At 35.8% G+C, this 22,344-nt stretch overlaps 1 protein-coding gene across 1 annotated transcript in view; it reads right to left on the bottom strand.

Moving 5' to 3' along the window:
• The window catches only part of LOC128659185 (signal transducer and activator of transcription 4-like), a 423,738-nt gene that overhangs the window by 88,877 nt on the left and 312,517 nt on the right, over window positions 1-22,344 (bottom strand). The window contains 4 exon segments of the mRNA XM_053712871.1: window positions 10,148-10,283; window positions 14,108-14,206; window positions 15,372-15,455; window positions 16,474-16,518. Of these exon segments, the coding sequence (XP_053568846.1) occupies window positions 10,148-10,283; window positions 14,108-14,206; window positions 15,372-15,455; window positions 16,474-16,518 (364 nt within the window).

Below are 22,344 nucleotides of genomic sequence, written 5' to 3'. Positions count from 1 at the left end.
TGAGCCTTCATTCGTCGTTAGTCCGTCGGGGAAGAAGGATGTTCCGCGTCGGCGGGATGAAGATGGATCCTGAAGAAAGAAGATTGAAGACCCCGCTTGGAAGATGACATCGCCCGGATGGAAGACTTCTTCAGCGCCGCTTGGAAGATGAATGGGGGGGGGTTGTATTTTTCTTTTACAGGCAAAAGAGCTGAATTCTTTGGGGCATGCCCCGCAAAAGGCCCTTTTAAGGGCTGGTAAGGTAAAAGAGCTTTGAACTTTTTGAATTTAGAATAGGGTAGGGAATTTTTTATTTTGGGGGGCTTTGTTATTTTATTAGGGGGCTTAGATTAGGTGTAATTAGCTTAAAATTGTTGTAATATTTTTTAAATGTTTGTAACTTATTTTTTTTATTTTTTGTAACTCAGCTTTTTTTATTTTTTGTACTTTAGTTAGTTTATGTAATTGTATTTAATTGTAGTTATTTGTATTTAATTTATTTAATTAATGTAATGATAGTGTAGTGTTAGGTTTAATTGTAACTTAGGTTAGGATTTATTTTACAGGTAATTTTGTATTTCTTTTAGCTAGGTAGTTAACTATTTAATAACTATTCTAACTAGCTAAAATAAATACAAAGTTACCTGTAAAATAAATATAAATCCTAAAATAGCTACAATGTAATTATTAATTACATTGTAGCTATCTTAGGGTTTATTTTACAGGTAAGTATTTATTAATAATTTATTAAAGTATAGTGTAGTGTTAGGTGTAATTGTAACTTAGGTTAGTTTTAATTTTACAGGTAAATTTCTCTTTATTTTAATTAGGTAGCTATTAAATAGTTAATAACTTTAATAGCTATTGTACCTAGTTAAAATAAATTGAAAGTTGCCTGTAAAATAAAAATAAATCCTAAGATAGCTACAATATAATTATTCTTTATATTGTAGCTATATAAGGGTTTATTTTCAAGGTAAGTATTTAGTTTAAATAGGATTAATTTAGTTAATAATAGAAATATTATTTAGATTTATTTAATTAATATTTAAGTTGGGGGGTGTTAGGGTTAGGGTTAGACTTAGGTTTAGGGGTTAATACATATATTATAGTTGCGGCGGGGTCAGGTAGCGGCGGTTTAGGGGTTAATACATATATTATAACTGCGGCGGGGTCAGGGAGCGGTGGTTTAGGGGGTAATAACTTTATTTAGTTGCGGCGGTGTATAAGTATCTTATTCCGGTCCCCTTCTTTTGTTAACAGAGGGACATAATCAATTAGTGTATATCTCAACTCTAATACATTGTGATTGTTCTGTAGGAAGTGGCATGCCACAGGTTGTTCTACTCTTTGTTCTTGATAGCTGCACGGATGGCGCTTCTATGGTTATACAGGGAGTGCAGAATTATTAGGCAAATGAGTATTTTGACCACATCATCCTCTTTATGCATGTTGTCTTACTCCAAGCTGTATAGGCTCGAAAGCCTACTACCAATTAAGCATATTAGGTGATGTGCATCTCTGTAATGAGAAGGGGTGTGGTCTAATGACATCAACACCCTATATCAGGTGTGCATAATTATTAGGCAACTTCCTTTCCTTTGGCAAAATGGGTCAAAAGAAGGACTTGACAGGCTCAGAAAAGTCAAAAATAGTGAGATATCTTGCAGAGGGATGCAGCACTCTTAAAATTGCAAAGCTTCTGAAGCGTGATCATCGAACAATCAAGCGTTTCATTTAAAATAGTCAAAAGGGTCGCAAGAAGCGTGTGGAAAAACCAAGGCGCAAAATAACTGCCCATGAACTGAGAAAAGTCAAGCGTGCAGCTGCCAAGATGCCACTTGCCACCAGTTTGGCCATATTTCAGAGCTGCAACATCACTGGAGTGCCCAAAAGCACAAGGTGTGCAATACTCAGAGACATGGCCAAGGTAAGAAAGGCTGAAAGACGACCACCACTGAACAAGACACACAAGCTGAAACGTCAAGACTGGGCCAAGAAATATCTCAAGACTGATTTTTCTAAGGTTTTATGGACTGATGAAATGAGAGTGAGTCTTGATGGCCCAGATGGATGGGCCCGTGGCTGGATTGGTAAAGGGCAGAGAGCTCCATTCTGACTCAGACGCCAGCAAGGTGGAGGTGGAGTACTGGATTGGGCTGGTATCATCAAAGATGAGCTTGTGGGGCCTTTTCGGGTTGAGGATGGAGTCAAGCTCAACTCCCAGTCCTACTGCCAGTTTCTGGAAGACACCTTCTTCAAGCAGTGGTAAGGAAGAAGTCTGCATCCTTCAAGAAAAACATGATTTTCATGCAGGACAATGCTCCATCACACGCGTCCAAGTACTCCACAGCGTGGCTGGCAAGAAAGGGTATAAAAGAAGAAAATCTAATGACATGGCCTCCTTGTTCACCTGATCTGAACCCCATTGAGAACCTGTGGTCCATCATCAAATGTGAGATTTACAAGGAGGGAAAACAGTACACCTCTCTGAACAGTGTCTGGGAGGCTGTGGTTGCTGCTGCACGCAATGTTGATGGTGAACAGCTCAAAACACTGACAGAATCCATGGATGGCAGGCTTTTGAGTGTCCTTGCAAAGAAAGGTGGCTATATTGGTCACTGATTTGTTTTTGTTTTGTTTTTGAATGTCAGAAATGTATATTTGTGAATGTTGAGATGTTATATTGGTTTCACTGGTAAAAATAAATAATTGAAATGGGTATATATTTGTTTTTTGTTAAGTTGCCTAATAATTATGCACAGTAATAGTAACCTGCACACACAGATATCCCCCTAAAATAGCTATAACTAAAAACAAACTAAAAACTACTTCCAAAACTATTCAGCTTTGATATTAATGAGTTTTTTGGGTTCATTGAGAACATGGTTGTTGTTCAATAATAAAATTAATCCTCAAAAATACAACTTGCCTAATAATTCTGCACTCCCTGTATACTGTATATATATATATATATAATATATAATGCATCAGCACTCCATTTATATATAATTACTTCCCAAAAATGAAAGGATTAGTGGGGTACCCCCCAGAATTAATCCCCTTCCACCTGTGCACGGAGAGTTAAATATTTGAATATAGAGCTAAAAGGGAAAGATAGTAACTCTTAATCCAGCACATAGGGATACATGAGGTAAATAAAGTTAAATGGATTAGTATTAACCTATAGAAAACACAGGCAAATAGCAGGCCAAGTTATAAATCACTTTTATCAGAAATCAGAATCATAAGCAACAAAACATAGTATACATATTCAAAATTGTTGGGGCAACAAAATTAAATTAACTGAAAGTCCCATATAAATCTGTGAATCGTATTAAGGAACCCTATATAGAGGCCTCTATTCCAGGGTATATATAAGAGATGAATCCTGGTTTACTTTTTGAGACAGCTCCGTCCCATATATAGGTCTCCATCAATCTGAAACATCCTGCAAACAGTGAAAGTCTATTTAAAGAGACAGGTAATGTGAACAGTTCCGTTGTTATTAATCACAATTTCCACAACAGCAGTAATCACAGCGTTCACAGTTAACCTAAGATCGACTTAGGATCAAATGTTGCAAGACAGGTAATTGAACAGTGTTCTGTAATATCGCTACTTACACAGCAGCAACTGCGGCGGTCAGTTGTTTCCAGGTATCATTGTAAATACAACTCCGCTTCTGTTATTAAAACATTATTACCTGTCCTGTGAATTCCTTCTGTCTCAAAAAGTATCCTGAATGTGCAAGGCTCTTAGTGGTGAATCCCACGCCTTACTTGTTTGCAGGACACTGTAGTTTGGCTCCTTTCGTCTCCACAGTATAAACTGGACTTCAGCGTGTGCTCAGTAGAGATCAGCTGTTACTCCCCCGGCATTCTAAGCAGCATTGGGCTTCTTCCGGCTGAGTTTGTAATTAGTTGCAGATCTGTGTATCCTTAAGTCTGCCTGAAAACTCCTCCTTTTTACTTCTTTTTGATTGCCAGGTGTATAATTTGTATCCATAATCAAATACTATGTTGCCACAATTGTTACTATTCATGCTAATTTAACTAGAGTGATAATATTTCCAAAGATAGATTTATATCCTACAATAAATATATACAACATTTCCAAAGATAGATTTATATTCTACGATAAATATATACAACAACATTATAGTTCAAATATTTCTAGATAATCTACTAACCTTAAAAATATATATATGGTTAATAATTATTTGGCCTCAGATTTTGACTATAGTTTTTCAGCAAAAGTCATAATATATCACAAATCACATTGATATATGTATACGCCGGCGTTTCTTTGGTGACACGTTTTTTCTTGATTCTGTTGTGACATTTGACAAAGGTGTGTGGACACACCGAAACGTTATGTTTTTCTACTAAGGATTTACAATAAACTAGTATATTTTTTCAAAAAGACCAGCAACGCCTTTTCTATGATGGGAGCCTCTATGTGTGTATAAGGTGCACCCTGGCAGCTACGACCGTAAGACTGTGCTTATCCTTCATTGGGGTTTATTTATATATATATATATATATATATATATATATATATATGTATTTATGTGTGTGTGTGGTAAGGTCACTTGAAGAACAGTAGCAATGGTCGTGGTAACTGTGTTTTCAAACTTACGGCTAGATTACGAGTCTTGCGTTAGCCTTAAAAAAGCAGCGTTGAGAGGTCCCAACGCTGCTTTTTAGCACCCGCTGGTATCACGAGTCTTGAAATGACAGGCTCACCGCTCACTTTTTTTTCCAGACTCGGAAATACCGCAAATCCACTTATGTCAATTGCGTATCCTATATTTTCAATGGGATTTGCCTAACACTGGTATTACAAGTCTTCCAAAAAGTGAGTAGTACAGCCTCTCCTGTCAAGACTGATACTGCATCTAAAAGTCAGTAGTTAAGAGTTTTATGGGCTAACACCGTAGCATAAAACTCTTAACTAAAGTGCTAAAAAGTACACTAACACCCATAAACTACCTATTAACCCCTAAACCGAGGCCCCCCCCACATCTCAAACACTAAAATACATTTTTTAACCCCTAATCTGCTGAACCGGACATCGCCGCCACTATAAAAAATATATTAACCCCTAAACCGCCGCACTCCCGCATCGCAAACACTAGTTAAATTTTATTAACTCCTAATCTGCCGTCCCTAACATCGCCGACACCTACCTACATTTATTAACCCCTAATCTGCCGCCCCCAACGTTGCCGCAACTATATTAAATGTATTAACCCCTAAATCTAAGTCTAACCCTATCCCTAACACCCCCTAACTTAAATATAATTTAAATAAATTTAAATAAAATAACTAAAATTAACTAAATTACTCCTATTTAAAAATAAATACTTACCCATAAAATAAACGGCTCCATCTTCAAGACATCCGACGCAGAGCATCCTCTTCAAATGACGTCCAACTGAAGAATGAAGGTTCCTTTAAATGACGTCATCTAAGATGGAGTCCCTTGAATTCCAATTGGCTGATAGAATTCTATCAGCCAATCGGAATTAAGGTAGAAAAAATCCTATTGGCTGATGCAATCAGCCAATAGGATTGAAGTTCAAATGTTAAAATGGCCAGCTAACCTGAGCACAGTTCAGTACTTCACAAAATACAAATCAAAACAAGTTTCTCACCCCAGTGTGTCTCTTTACAGGCAGTCAGCCATGCTAACAGGTCTCCAGCCTCTCTTTCACTCTGGAAACAGCCTGCTCCCTGAGACACATACTATTCCCAGAGAGCTTCTTATAAAGGCCTGAGCTAACTTAAAAGGGAGCAGCTGTAAAAATGACCCAACAGGTTTAACTCTTAAGTAGCAGGGAAAAATTGCTCTCTTTAACCACATTCTAATGCACACACCTTCTTTCACCCTCCCCAGCAGAAAACTGTCGGGTGAAAATGCTATAGCTTTAAGCACGTGCACTTTAGATAATGCATCAGCATTACTATGTAAAAGACCAGCCGGTGTTTCACCACAAAACTAAAAGGGCTGAAGAGACAAACACCCCCCTGTGATCCTTGAATTCCTATCTCTAATGTTGTGCATCAACTTCAACTGGGCATGGTCCATGGACCAGGGTGAAGAACCTGCCCGTTAAATAGTAACTGAGAGTTTCTGTAGCCCACTTGATTGCTAAACATTCCTTTTATATTGTGGAATAGCGCTGCTCTTGTGGTAAACGTTTCCTTCTTAGATACAGATCTGGATGTTCCACCTTGTCTGAGTATTGTTACAGTACAGCCCCCAAACCAATCTCTAAGGCATTCATTTGCAAAAAGAATATAGTGTTAAAATCAGGAACCATGAGGACAGGTTATTGACAAAGTGGGGAATGGAGATCTACAAAAGATTCCTGTGCCTTGTTGTTCCTTCTCACTGTATCAGGACTTTTTTCTTTAGTAAGATCACTGAGGGGAGTAGCCCTTGTTGCAAAGTCCTAACCAGTTTTTTCCGGAGTTGCCTATGCCATCTCTTGTAATGCCCCTATCTCGACTACTTGAGGTTTTAGAACTCCCCTACCAACAATATACCCTAAGTATTTAGCCTCAGTGTAGCCAATGGTACAATTCGATGGATTGGATGATAACTCAGCCTTTCTAAAGGTTTTTATTACAGCCTCTACTTTTTGTAGATGAGAATCCCAATCTGGACTGTGAATAATGATGTCATCCAAATATGCAGCAGCATATTGTGCATGAGGTCTAAGTAACTTTTCCAACAACCTTTGGAATGTAGCTGGTTCTCCATGTAGGCCAAAAGGCATCACCTTGTAGTGAAACAAGCCATCTGAAATAGCAAAGGAGGTTTTCTCTCTAGAGCGCTTAGATAATGTTACCTACCAATAACCTTTAGTGAGGTTCAAAGTAGTGAGAAATCTGGCCTTGGCTAGTCTTTCTACAAGCTCATCTGCACATGGCATAGGGTAGGCATCAAACTTTGATATCTCAATTAATTTTCTTAAAACAATTGGGCTAGACCAGTTACTGTGAGATTCCTCAATCACCCCAAGCTCCAGCCTTTTTTAAATTTCTACCTTTACAGTTTCCCTTTTAGCTTCAGGTATTCTATATGGGTGTTTTCACTAGTTCCACTTGGCATAGGTGATAAGACATCCCCATTCATTTCTACCATTTCTTAAGCTTCCTCTGCTTGTTCAGATGTGAGCTCTGAGGAAATTGCTACTGAAGGTTCTAATTGCATGGAGTCAACTCTTGTGTTTTTTATTATAGCTATAAAAGCCTCTCTGTCTCTCCATGATTTCAGACGATTCATGCTGTCTATTTTTGTAATTCACAGGGTTTAATATTGCTATAATTTCATGGGGACCAATGCCAATGAGCCTGAAGCTTACTCTCGGCTGTTGGGACTAAAACCATTACTCGTCACATGCCTGAAACTGTCTCTGTGTAGCACTTTGATCATAGTTCAGTTTTTGAGTACCCTGTGCTTTCTCCATATGCTGGCGAACAACGGGAACAACATGAGCCATGCATTCCTGTACTGCTCTATGTGCTGTAGCACATTATTTCCTGGGACCCCTTGTTCTTCCCAAGTCTCTTTTAGCATTTCTAACATACCCCTAGGATGCTTGCCATACAAAGTTCAAATGGGGTGAAAACTGTTGAACTTTGGGGACTGCAAACAACAAACAGGGAAGAAGTATGTCCCAATCCTTACCATCCCTGCTAACAACCTTCCTTAACATGGACATAAGGATGTGGTTAAATCTTTCTAACAACCCATCTGTCTGGGGGTTATATACCAAATTTTTTAAACCCTGTATTTTAGGCAATTGAGATAATTCATTAACAAGGCATGAGACAAAAGGTGTCCCTTGGTCAGTAAGTATATATTTTGGAATTCTCACCCATGAAAACACTTGTACCAACTTTTTAGCTATATTCTTAGCAGCAACTTTATGTAAGGGAATAGCCTCAGGCTATTGCATGGCATAGTAAAGGATAACCAAAATATATTGGTGACCTTGATTTCTCCAATGGACCTACCAGACCCAAACCTTTCCTTTTTACCTATATAACATGTAGGTAGCACTAAAAATTAACAGCCTATTAGCAGTGTATTACACCAAAATTACCTCTGCTCAATCTTTTAAACCTTGTACATATTCTTTCCATATAAATTCAATAGAATGGTAATCTTCAATTTTATTATAGAGCATATTGTGGTAAAGTTCTAAGGAAAGAGTAGTTGAAACCTGAATACTCCATTCCCCAATTGGCAGTATATGTGTTTGTATCCAATAGTTTAGAATTTTGAGAAGAGCAGATATAAGGCTACCTGTTATACCAGTCGGTTAATTAAAAAAAAAACTGTGACCCAGTTAAAGAGTGAAGTACAATAGAAGTTCAATTTCCCTGATAAAATTACACCAGACATTTTCAAGCAACAGACCAAACCACCATATATAAGCTATAGTACCAACATTAAAGCGATAGACCCTGTTTTTTACCCAATGAAGGCCTGGATTACGAGTGAAGCGCAATATTGGGTTTTTATGAGCCCTATATTTGTGTTCCACTCAGTAATACCAGCGCACATAAATATGTGCTAGCATTACAAGTTAGACTCAATGCATTGACTGGAAGTCTTGCTCTCATGAGAGCGCTTCCATATGCTCTAATGGGATCCTCATTCTCATGCCGTCAGACACAACAAAGCACCTAGCGCAGCACAGGGGTGCAAGTCAGGCAGTGTTGGGCAGCAAAATAAAAATATATATGTATATGAATATATACATATATATTTATGTAAAACAGCAAGATGTGTGTCAGTGCTAAGGTACCCCTAAGATGTAAAAGCCATGACAAAAGTGATACTCAAATGCTGCTATCAGAAAAAAGACAACCTTTAAGGTCACTACAATAAAGGAAGTCTATACAAAACAATGCTTGTGAGAAAATCAGTCAGCGCTCTCAAAATATTATGCCAAAAGACAAAGGATTAAAGGAAAGAAGAAAAAACAACAACAAAAAAAGAAAAAAAACAACATAGTGTAATCTGATAAATGATATGTAGCAGAAATAAGTGTGAGTTGTTATGCTCACCTGGCTAAACCTCAACAGTATAAGGTATAGTAAAAGCCTATAAGGGATGTGCAGCTTACAGAACTTTTCAGCTCTCAAGGAAGCGTAGATTCGTAGTTAAACATTGGGAACATTTTCCCTTATAGGCTTTTATTATACCTCATACTGTTGAGGTTTAGCCAGGTGAGCATAACAACTCACACTTATTTCTGATTCATATCATTTATCAGATTATACTATGTTGGTTTTTTTTCTTTGTTTTGTTGTTTCTTCTTCTTCCTTTAATCCTTTGTCTTTTGGCATATTTTTTGCGTCTTTCCATTGAAATTATAGGGTGTGCTTAAGAGATGTTGGCTAAACATTCTCCGGAAACTGTGTTTCACCATGGACTTGTAATTACCAAATAGTATAACCATTTTTTCAGTTAAAGGAATACTAACTTTTGCTGACCTTAAGCAAAACGCACTCAACATTAAACATTGCAATGTTAATATAAATAAAAGGTACCTTTTCATGTTGAAAAACGAAGCTCCCTTTAGCATAAAAATAAACTTTTACTTTCTGTCAATGACGTCGTTATCCAGCCCTCAAATGTGGGCCGTCTAAGCAATAACATACTTGCCAATCGTATGGCCAGTATTAGCATGTAATTTAAATACATTTTCGTCACTCATCGCATGCGCAATTGTTTTCTATTAGTCTCGCATGCGCATATTGGCACAGAAGCCGACATCGCTGACAACAGACAGAAAATAACGCATGCGCACATTAAATTTCAATCTATCCGATGACGTTGCGTGAAATCGCGCATGCGCATTGCGCCCGGTAGTCGCCATCTTCCAACTGGAGTTGTCCTCCAGGATTGGAATACAGCTACGGACTATAAATCAGTGGGTTTGGAAAACAATTAAAATTAAAAAAGTTATATATTGAAAACGAATAAGATTTCAAATAGGATGTACATTGAAAAAAGATTTATTTAACAGTATACTATTGTTACAACACGAGAGTATATTTGACTACAGTTGCCCTTTAATATTTACAATGTCATTTTGATTACATCAAGTTCACATATTATTGATATAATGAAATAGTCTTACCTGAAAGCTTTTCTCCCAACATATTAAGTTGTTCGGAATTCAGCCCTCGACCAACATAAGATGAAAACTGCCAGCTTAGCACTTCCAAAAGCTGATTTAGGTTAGCATTTGGTGGGTTAGCAAAGAAAGCTAGATCCTATAGGAAAACCAAAATTTAAGTAAAAATGGCTGCTTAAAATAATTGGTACAAAGCAAAAGATAATGTAATTTATTTTATAAGAGAAATTAACTTTACAAAGACATAATATTTAACCTTTAAGTTGAAAGAAAAAACATATAATTAACAGTTTTATATAATCATGCATTTAAAGTTACTAATTATGCTGAGAAGTTGATGTATATATCTTGACACATAGTCAGAACTTGCACAAGCATTTTCTTTCTACTTAAACCCACGGGTGTATTAGCACTTAAGAAGACTCTAAAGCAGCCCCTGATTTGCTTGTTGTCACATTTACAGCACAGAAAGGGTTAGATTATGAGTGGCGCGCTAATTATCGTTCCTGCTCGAGCGCTAACTGCACTCCACTTCTTTTTTTTTTTTTTGCTGTCATTGGATACTGCATGTAATACAAGTTGAAAGTAAAAGGTTTTCACTCACATGCTAACGGGGCACATGCAAAAAGCCGGTTACAATATCACGACCAATTTAATGTATTCTTCCGTAAACTTCAATGGAGTGGGAAAAGGGAAAGAAATCCTAACAGCCAACAAGTCATGCACACCCGAACGCATTTTCTTAAGTGCACTAACCTGACATGAAATATGAATATTTCTCATTTCAATGTTCTTCGAATAGCAAAATATGTTTTATTTATTCATAAATACATATTTCTATATATATCGGATGATTTCTTGTTAAAATATACATCTATACAAATATATATAGATGATTATAGGTATAGCTACATATATATATATATATATATATATATATATATATAACCAAATCAGTTAGAAAAGAGCTCTAACAAATCTAAAAGAGCTAAAGCGGATAACTGGCCGCACCAAAAACAACCCTACAGTATACTTGGAAATGACATCCTAAACAGGTTTGCTGAACATATACATTTTAATAAAAACATAGCCAAAAAGGTACATGCTGAGAAAAATGGCAATGATCAAATTACAAAATACAAGTTACAGGTGTAGTGCACTACTGATATCTGTTGGCTAGCATATGCGAGGTTAATGTCGACTCATGAGAAAGTCCATCCCTAATACCGGGCACTTGAGTGTTAAGAACACGCTCCGGTTATAGTTTAAACAGAATACCGTCCTTGATATCTCATTGGTATATGTTTGATCCGGTACCGGATTTGAGACAATAATATGAGAGTCAAAGAGTGGTAATTTCACTGTTGAAAACTTAATCCCATGTGCATGTGACACACCAAACTTCAAAATTTCAGAGTGCAAGACTTATTACTGCATGGCTTACCTTCGCTCTCTTCACACACTCTATGGTATTACCTGACAGGATCTCATCCGTGGTGTGACTTACAGCGGTGTATTCCGCCTATGCAGCTCTTCACTTGCTCAGATATTCGAACTTGATATCGCTAGATTCACAGCAAATCCACCATGCTGGCGTCCTCCACACTGTGTCTTGTTCAAAACATTACGCGTTTCGCCCCTCCCCTTTCCGGGCTGAACTCAGGGCTTCATCAGATGTGTCTGATTAGACACCACAACAAACTTTATAACACTGGTGCAGATACAAAGTTACAACCCCTTCATGGATTTTAAAGGGGAATGTATAATGCATGTAAATTTCAATGGCTACAATTAAATACCTGGATACATTTAATATACAACTAAACTATACAATATAGCATATTACAATTTCCAAATTTTTGGAAATTAATTGATACATAATGATATACAGCATTAAGCTTATAGCTTCACTATTACACTTGAAGACACTTATGTGAACATATCAAGATGCTCACTTCTAAGCACACATATATTTTAGCAGTGTATTGTGTAATAAGGAATATTTACAGAAAACAAGAAAATTCAATTTTTTCATTCAAACCAAGGGGAGAGAGGGTGTTAAGTCTGTACATCCAGCGTGACTCATGCTGGAGCAATAGTTGGTCAATATTGCCTCCTCTCCTCCTTGGCCTGATATGCTCAATACCCAGTACTCTAAGGAGAGAAAAATCAGAATTATGCATTTTTTGGAAATGTCTGGCAACTGGACTGTCCGACTCCTTGTCCTTGATGCTATCTCTGTGTTCCCTCACCCTTTCTTTTAATTCTCGTGTCGTTTTCCCAATGTAAAATTTGGGACACGAACAGTGTAACATATAAATTACATTTGTGGTGTTGCAGACTATTCTTTCATTTATGTGGTAAGACCTTTCTGAATATTCAGTGCAAAAAATTGAGGCTTTAACAATGTACTTGCAGTACACACATCTGCCACAAGGTTCGCAACCCTTCCTAGTTTGTGCCTGTGTTAGCCAATTTTTTGGGGTCTTTCTTTGGAACTCACTATGGACTAATTTATCTTTGATGCTGGGTGCTCTTTTGGCTGTAAGCAGTGGGTATTCAACAGCGAAGGTAAGCCATGCAGTAATAAGTCTTGCACTCTGAAATTTTGAAGTTTGGTGTGTCACATGCACATGGGATTAAGTTTTCAACAGTGAAATTACCACTCTTTGACTCTCATATTATTGTCTCAAATCCGGTACTGGATCAAACATATACCAATGAGATATCAAGGACGGTATTCTGTTTAAACTATAACCGGAGCGTGTTCTTAACACTCAAGTGCCCGGTATTAGGGATGGACTTTCTCATGAGTCGACATTAACCTCGCATATGCTAGCCAACAGATATCAGTAGTGCACTACACCTGTAACTTGTATTTTGTAATTTGATCATTGCCATTTTTCTCAGCATGTACCTTTTTGGCTATGTTTTTATTAAAATGTATATGTTCAGCAAACCTGTTTAGGATGTCATTTCCAAGTATACTGTAGGGTTGTTTTTGGTGCGGCCAGTTATCCGCTTTAGCTCTTTTAGATTTGTTAGAGCTCTTTTCTAACTGATTTGGTTATATACATTTAGGATTGCCAGCACAATACGCCATACCCTTACAATATCTGTGTGCACCCTATCCCTAGTAAAACTATATATATATATATATATATATATATATATATATAGGAATATCTATTTAAAAATATTTAGAACATGTTTCCCTATGTGAAGAACACTGGAATAGGAAATATTTACAGTACAAACACAGTTAAACTCTGTATTAAATATGAATTTTTATTCGAGCCTAACAGAGCTCTGAGTTTGTGTTAAATTAAATTTCACTCCAGTGAACATGTTTACTTTCAACATGTAATATGCGCACTACTTCCAACGCGTGTAAACAGCCACAATAAACTCAAAATCACTTGAGCAACTGTTGGCTCGTGAGTCGTAATCTGAACCAAAATGTGTAAATGAAATACGTAAAGTTTAGAACTCAAACAGCAAGGCTTGAGCTCTTGTGTATGACAATGCCTATAGGTCTCTGAGTAAAATTTTCCTAATCACAAATCCAATCCTGATTATGCCCCTTTAAGATTAATTTAGTTCAAAAGACTGATCTTCCTGAAATCAAACAGGAAGACAATTAAGTTCTACTTCTGCATAAGGCACTGTATAGGCTTTTACATTTTACTACGTCTCTCAGGAACTAAAGTTTTGTGAATATGGCTAAAGGGAAGTGGCTAGCTGAGAAACTGAGCTGTTAAATGCACAAATGAGGAAGCAAGGCTTAGAATGCACTGTGGTTTTTTTGTGTCAATGTAAAAAGTAAGCCAAAAATAAATTGGTGACTGAGTGACCTGAAACTTCGAAGAAGAACTTTGCTAAATGCTCTAAACAAACACATTTATGTTATAAAATCCAGAGGAAGAAAATTCTTACGTTAGTAAACTGAGTCGCTGTCCGTACGTGAGGTTCGGTTGTAAAAAGGTTGCACCAAATTATAGAAGCCCAGGCGCTCGGTAACTGACTGACATTGGAGATCATCACAACAGGCAGAGAATTGGTCTGTTACAAAAAAAAAAACAAGATAAGAACAGCTATTCAGAACACATTCACGTCTTCAGCCCAAATGTTTGACTTTCAATTCTTGACAGTGAAACCTTAACCTATATGTGTGCTGAAACAATATGTGAAACAATATAAGTGAATATATTTTGTGATTTTCCAAAAAAGGATATGTGGATTGTTTGCATAAAAGAGTGGTCTGTCCCTTTAAGGACAATGGGGTAATTCCTCCAGCACTGTATCTCAAAAGGAAAAGACACACACAATAGTGAGTACTGTCAGGAAAACATGATAATTCATGGAATCTTATTCACAGTTTACAAAAATTACAGAGATTATAACTCAGCTCTAAATTTCCAGACCGTTTTAAAGCCCCTCGGGTGCTCCAGTAATAACAGGAACACTGCTTCAAGATGTATATTTAAAAGGTTTATTAAAATATATAGGACATAAAGACAATATACACTGTAAACAAGATAGTCCCACCATTAAGCTGTATAAGTTAGCAAACAAGGCTATAAATAGTACCCTATCAAGATGGTTACTAGGCTGTATTCTTGCTCTCTTTTGCTTTAAGTGAATCAGTCTTTCATTACTTAAAAAGAAATATCCAACTAACGTTTCGTCATATGTCCTCCAGCTTTTTCAAGGTGTATGCTGCTGGATGTATTTCAATTTTTTTGATTTGATGAACAATTATAAGGAACTTATATTACTAAATAATAATAATAATAATAAAATGATTTGTTTTACGTATGTTTTGTGTTTAATAGTACAATCCTTCTGTAATAACTATCACCATGCTTTTTCTTTAAATTCTGGACAAATACACCTGTTCTTGATAACATTTTTACTGTGTTACTAGAGTTTGCCTTTTAAGGTTGAATAAACCTCCTTTTCAGGTTTTGAAAAGGCTTGTCTCTATCAATCACTACAGTATTCATAGTTGTCTCCATCAGCTAATAGGTACGTATATGGCAAATTTTCTTTTACTAAAAAAAAATTGTTTTAATCAATTAACCATACATAATTCAGAAGCTATTTCCTATTCAAGTTAATAATACATATTTTATAATAAAAGTATTTTATCTTTCATTTTCAATAATACATTTCATATATGTATTTGCATGAAGTTATTGGACAATATTGTAAACAATTTACTTACTTCCAAGTCTATAGTGAGTCCATATAAGCACACTTGTGTTTCAAAGCTTATTGTGTGCAGTTCTTCTGTTACTATGTGACATCCCTTGAGAGAAAATAACATTTTTGTTAAATGTCGTCTTGCGGGTTATTCACTAATATTTAAAGTAAAGCTTATTGTGTGCAGTTCTTCTGTTACTATGTGACATTCCTTGAGAGAAAATAACATTTTTGTTAAATGTAGTCTTGTGGGTTATTCACTAATATTTATAGTGCAACTTCTGTAGTGCATTAGCAATGCCTCCTACATCTTGCGGTAAAAGAACAAAATTTAAGGCATTTAATTAAAAAAAATGTTAGTTTAAAAGTCATTTGTGTGTGCCTGTGTATATGCACACGCATGCGCATACTTTATTTTTGTTTTTAAAGTGAATAATCACATATTAATTTTATTAGCTGCATTCTGCTCATTTACATAAATCTTGAGACATACATTTTTAAAAAGCACATAATGTATTATATAATTCACACTTTCTGTTCAAGTTATGTCTAAAAATTATCCGTTTCTGGGCCATCCAGTAAATAAATCTCCTGTTTGCACTAATCCAAGGTCCAGTACAAAACAGAAAGTAATGACTGGTCCACAATAGTAACCATAAAATCAATCAGTGCCAGACAGAACAATGACACTCAAATCACTGAGAGGTTGTTTATTTTATACACAGGATTTTAGTCTTTAATGAACATTTAGCATTTGCCTAACTCTCCATAAATATGCGTACTGCTGATCCAACACGCTCCTGGTATGGAGCTGTGTTATAAACAATTAAATAAAATAAAATGTAATTATGGCTTTTTATGAAACTATAATTTAAATTTAAATATTGACATTTATGACTGAAGAGGCAGAACTTGCCGTCCAAATGAGTGAAGCCATGCTTTACTGAAAGTATGCAGGAAAATGCATGAATAGCCAGCCAGTAGATGTGGCCTTAATTCATACTATAAAGACAGTAAACATAAAAATGTTAGTCATAAGATAACACATCTGGTGCATGCAAAACTAAACTAAAGAGAATTTAATTACCTTTAATTGAAGCATGTAATACACAATGTAAACATACCTCGTGGCCTTTATTTCCAGGGTTTGATTTGCTTTCCTTTGGCTTCTGCATAAATAAATATATAGATTTTATTGCTGGCTACATTATGATTGTATTTAAAAACAGCAGATTTACATTAAAAATCAAACTAGCTGCTTCTAATACTTTCTGTATAAAATAATAGGTTATTTTTCTTTAAGATATAATAAACTGTCACATTCTAAGCAGTAAGGAAAAAGACATGCATACTGACATCTATGATATAAAAAGGACACATATTTATATATATTTATATGACCGTGTGTTAATATCCTGATTGCAAGTTATACATTGTCAACTTTAAAAAAACATTCTAGTTAAATAAATGCTCCATTTCATTATTCTCTGACAATTTGAATGCAAAAAAAGCCCAAAACAATTTTTTTATTCTTAGTTTCTAAGCCATTCCAATTCATTAGATAAGTCATTTGAATAATTTTTCATACTGCCTTCTAATTGATTAGAATACACTCAATGATGATAAAGCAACAGGAGACAAGAACATAATACTTAGATCACACAAATCTTGGTAAATTATTTAGCTTTATTTCTGAGTAAAAACATTCCAAATAGGATCATGTTTCCATTAACTTTCTAGAGCAAGTCTGCATTTACAAAAGTCAGGTGACAAATAAACATATAGATAAAGCAAATTTACAGCAAATCATGTATAGAATTCTGCAAGTAATTATTATGTTCTGAGGAGATGTGTAGTGTAGATATTTACATAAGCAGAAAGGGGAAATACTTTCAGGACTAACCCTTGTTTTCTAGGACTAACACCTCTTGCTTTTGTATAAAAAAATTGAGTGTAAGCGAGCATGCAGCCAAACGTTAAGCAGCAGCAGTTTCTCCACTTTTTTCTCTCCATTGACTTCTATACGGGAAGAAGTGAACAAGTACGCAATATTCTAACTTCTGCTTTTTGCGCTTGTCGGGTTAGTCATAGAGTGAAAATAGTTTACTGTCAATTTGTAATATGAGCGCAAACCCAATGAGCGTAAAAATCTTACTTCTAGCGCAATTGACGCTCAAGGGGGAGCGTTAATTTGCGCTCCAATCATAATCTGGCCCAATATCTGTTAAAAAAAATAACATAATAAATATTAGTCTTCTACTTCTCCATCTATACACATTAGCTGCAAGAAGAGATAGATTGCTATTACTAGATCATAGTCCTATTTCACACAGTGCAGGGGCAGATAAAATGCACCTAAGGGCCATATTTTAGCTCCTGATTTTTAGGTTGAAAATATCTATTTTAACTAGGCAGATATACTTACAGGTAGATATAGAAACAGTAAATATTTGAGAATAGCTTACACATAATTATAATAGGAACTACATAAAAAGTCTCTGGATGTGGTTAAACCACTTCCTGATCATTTTAAGATTTACAGCTATAATCCAAACAAACTTAAAGGGACACTGAACCCAAATTTTTTCTTCAGTGATTCAGATAGAGCATGCAATGTTAAGCAATATTTTCAAAGACAGAGACCAGCCTGGTTGACAAGCCCATAAGGAAAATTACAAAACAAATATACAGAAAGAAGAGGGTAGAAAGAACCCCCTTGAAAAGATTATACTATATAGCACTCAGGAGTTTGATAGAACCATATATGGCTCTTGTTATAAGAGCCATATATAGCTAATCAACTAAGTTATTTGGGGGTGAGAACCCATGCACACAAATGTAAATAAAACTTAACTTTTATTGTGAACAAATATTAAAAATATGAAAAATATGGCTTAAAAACACACATTGGAAAAACTTTGTATGTATGAAAATATGAGTTTTTATTACATTTAATCTTGTTAAAGGGAACCACATTCGTTGGAGCAAATGTCACAGGGAATATATTTCTTATCAATTCAACAGGATATTTGCTTATATATTCATTCAATTGCCACTATATAAGTGGGATGATATCTGCTGTATCAAAGAGACACAGAGAGATGGTTCTGTGATAGCTTGTAATCTGTTAACACTTCAAAGATAGTATCTTATAATATATAGTTCATCTAGTAGCTATACATATTAAAGGGACATTATACGCTCATTTTTTTCTTTGCACAAATGTTTTGTAGATGATCTGTTTATAAAGCCCATAAAGTTTTTTTTTTTAATAAATGTATAGTTTTGCTTATTTTTAAATAACATTCCTCTGATTTTCAGACTCCTAACCAAGCCCCAAAGTTTTATTTGAATACCGTCAGCTACCTTCTCCAGCTTGCTCCTGTTTGTGTAAAGGGTCTTTGCATATGCAAAAGAAGGGGGAGGGGGGAGTGTCTTATTTCCCACTTGCAGTGGGCTTTCCAACTGCCTTTTCAACAAAGCTAAACTGAAAGCTTCTAAGTACGTTTTTAAACCATTTTATACTGGATTTTTATATCAGTATCTGTGCATCTTAATCTTTATAGTAGTGTCTATTACATGCAGTTATATGAAAAATAGTGTATACTGTCCCTTTAAGCACACTCTGACTTTAAAGTGAAGGTTAATTTTGATGAATTAATACTATTAAAAACAAGGGCACTTTAATTAATCAAAATTGACATTTTTTGACGGCTTCCTCCAATCACGGGTTCCCCCCTGGGGGAATCTTGGCCTGATGCAACACCGTGATTGGAGGAAGCTGGATTTGTCATTTTGGACCTGCGAAGACGGCTTACAACGGGCGGAGGAAGTGCAGGAGCGGCTGCCAGGATTAAAAGGTAAGTTTTTGAAGAAAATGAGTGAAATGTCAATTTTGCTGAATTAAAGTGCCCTTGTTTTTAATAGGATTATTAAAAACCGGCACTAATTCATCAAAATTGACTTTCACTTTAAATAAGTGTGTTTAACATCAGATTGCTAATTACATTATAGCATACGATACTGTTACCCAAATGTTGCAACTCAATTAACTATCAGAATTGTTACATATATATGTAACATATTTTTATTATTTATATCAAATTAAAAGATATGTTGCAATAAGTTTTACATATGTAAGTAACGGAGGTTTGATAAGAGTTTCAGCTGTTATTTACATACTATTTATTACTATATTACAATACCTAAGAATTTGCTAACTAATAGTATAGTTTTAGTTATGTAAAGCAATCTTCAGTCTATTAAATTATACACCCCAAAGTTGGTTAGCAAGAAGATGTAAGCAAAAAATAATTTCCCCCGTTCTTAATGACGGATTGCTTGTTCACCAGCTTAGTATAGCACTTCCCAATGGATTCCCTAAATCCCTTGTTATATAAGTTTGAACATATCAGATATGCAAGTAAATACTGCTCATATCAATTACAATAGTTACGTTTTCCAATAGCTGGTTAAAAAACAGCAGTTCCTATTAATCCTCACCCAAACATGTTTCGCCGTTACCAGCTTTATTCTAGGGTGCGCGTTGTTGCTTTGTCCACTTTTGATTATTGATTCAGGCCATGCTCCCATTTTAGCTATAATGTTATTAACAATCTGGAGAGAGAGAGAGAGAGAGAGGAGAAAGAGAGAGAAAGAGGAGAGAGAAGAGAGAGAGAAGAGAGAGAGGAGAAGAGAAAGAGAAGAGAAAGAGAAGAGAGAGAGAGACTCTCTATTTGTGTTAGAGCCCCCTTATTAAGAAAAATAATTATTAAAATTTCACAAATCAAGGTTACAAACAATGTTGTGTGTGCTTTTTTTCTAAACTCTAAATAAACAAGAAGGTGTTATCCTCATATAATTCAGGGCCTTTGTGTTTATTTATATTTCTTTGATCTGCTCATAGGGGCTTCCGTGAGCCTCTACTCAAATGAATGCACATTTATTAAAACCAGGTAATCACTATTACTACAGTAATCACCTACGCCTAGATTTAGAGTTTTGTCGGTAAAGACCCGCGTAGCTAACTCTGCTTTTTTTCCCAATGCACCCTTAAGACAATGCTAGTATTTAGAGTTGTCTGAAGGGCTGCGTTAGGCTCCAAAAAGGGTGCGTTGAGCCGAATGTACCGCCACTTCAACCCTCATTACCAGCATTGCTTGCGGTAGCGGTAAGCTGGCAAAACGTGCTCATGCACGATTCCCCCATAGGAAACAATAGGGCATTTTTGGATGAAAAAAAACCTAGCACCTGCAAAAAAGCAGCGTTAAGCTCCCAACGCAGCCCATTGTTTCCTATGGGGAAACACTTTCTAAGTCTGCACCTAACACCCTAACATGAACCCCGAGTCTAAACACCCCTAATCTTACACTCATTAACCCCTAATCTGCCGCTCCCGCTATCGCTGACACCTGCATTATATTATTAACCCCTAATCTGCCGACCGGACCTCGCCGCTACTATAATAAAGTTATTAACCCCTAAACCGCCACAAACCCTATAATAAATAGTATTAACCCCTAATCTGCCCCCCCCACGTCGCCGCCACCTAACTTTAAGTATTAACCCCTAATCTGCCGACTGGACCTCGCCACTACTCTAATAAATGTATTAACCCCTAAAGCTAAGTCTAACCCTAACACCCCCCTAAATTAAATATAATTTTAATCTAACGAAATAAATTAACTCTTATTAACTAAAGTATTCCTATTTAAAACTAAATACTTACCTGTAAAATAAACCCTAATATAGCTATAATATAACAAATAATTATAGCTATTTTAGGATTTATATTTATTTTACAGGCAACTTTGTATTTATTTTAACTAGGTACAATAGCTATTAAATAGTTATTAACTATTTAATAGCTACCTAGTTAAAATAATTACAAAATTACCTGTAAAATAAATCCTAACCTAAGTTACAATTAAACCTAACACTACACTATCAATAAATTAATTAAATAAATTACCTACAATTACATACAATTAAATAAACTAAACTAAATTACAAAAAATAAAAAAAAGATTACAAGAATATTAGGCTATTTACACCTACTCTAAGCCCCCTAATAAAATAAAAAAGCCCCCCAAAATAATTGTCATGTATATTCCACACCCTGTTCTCCTCTTATCCTTTGGGCTCTAAATCCTTGCACTTAACAATCGTCACCATCTGTCTTCTAACCTATAAATGGTTAAGTCACCTAATTCCACTTGCTTGGAATTCTTGCTCCTCCTACTCACAGTAACTGTGAATCTCGCAAACTGACCAAGCTACTAACCTTACCGTCGTAAGGAGCTCTCTGCTCAACCCGTTGCAGCTGTGACGTCACATGCCACCGGAACTTGAATCGACATAGCGGATTTTCCTCCTGTGCATGCTGCAAGTCTGCTCCAAGGAGATAAGCAACTTTTGTCATCTCTGTTACCACAAATATTTCACAGTCCTTACCGGTAAGTGATAGAGCAACAATGTTCCAAATAACGTTTACTTCTTACTCCGGATATTACTCTGCTTACTATAAACTGACTGTCACTCACTAAAAGGATTCGATACTAGCACACGAAACCTATATGCTTTGTATGGAACAAGAACTAGCCTAACTTTAAGTATTGCCTTAACTATGGTTACACACTTATACTTATAGCTGAGTTGAGATAGAAATTCTATTAGCTTTAATCATTACTTTTGTTTCCAAATATGGTAAGTCTGATTTACTCTGAGCAAAGATACTTTGTCTGCAATCTCAGTTGTTAAATCAGCACCACCTAAAATCATATGAAAGGTGAATTTTACAACACAGTATATTTTTCCGGTTGCCTCCATACACATAGCTGTGTTCAACATTTCTCTTTCTACACATACGAATTAATCTATATACCTGCAGTTGAGGTCTTTATTTAAAATATATTTTTCTAACCTTCTAGGGACAAAAACTCTAAACCTTACATTAATTCCAAGCCAGTACAATGGACCCAGCATGATTAATCTCC

The sequence above is a fragment of the Bombina bombina genome, chromosome 1 (genome assembly GCF_027579735.1).
Source record: "Bombina bombina isolate aBomBom1 chromosome 1, aBomBom1.pri, whole genome shotgun sequence".
NCBI classification, from domain to species: domain Eukaryota; kingdom Metazoa; phylum Chordata; class Amphibia; order Anura; family Bombinatoridae; genus Bombina; species Bombina bombina.
This window is presented reverse-complemented; position numbering and strand designations above follow the sequence as displayed.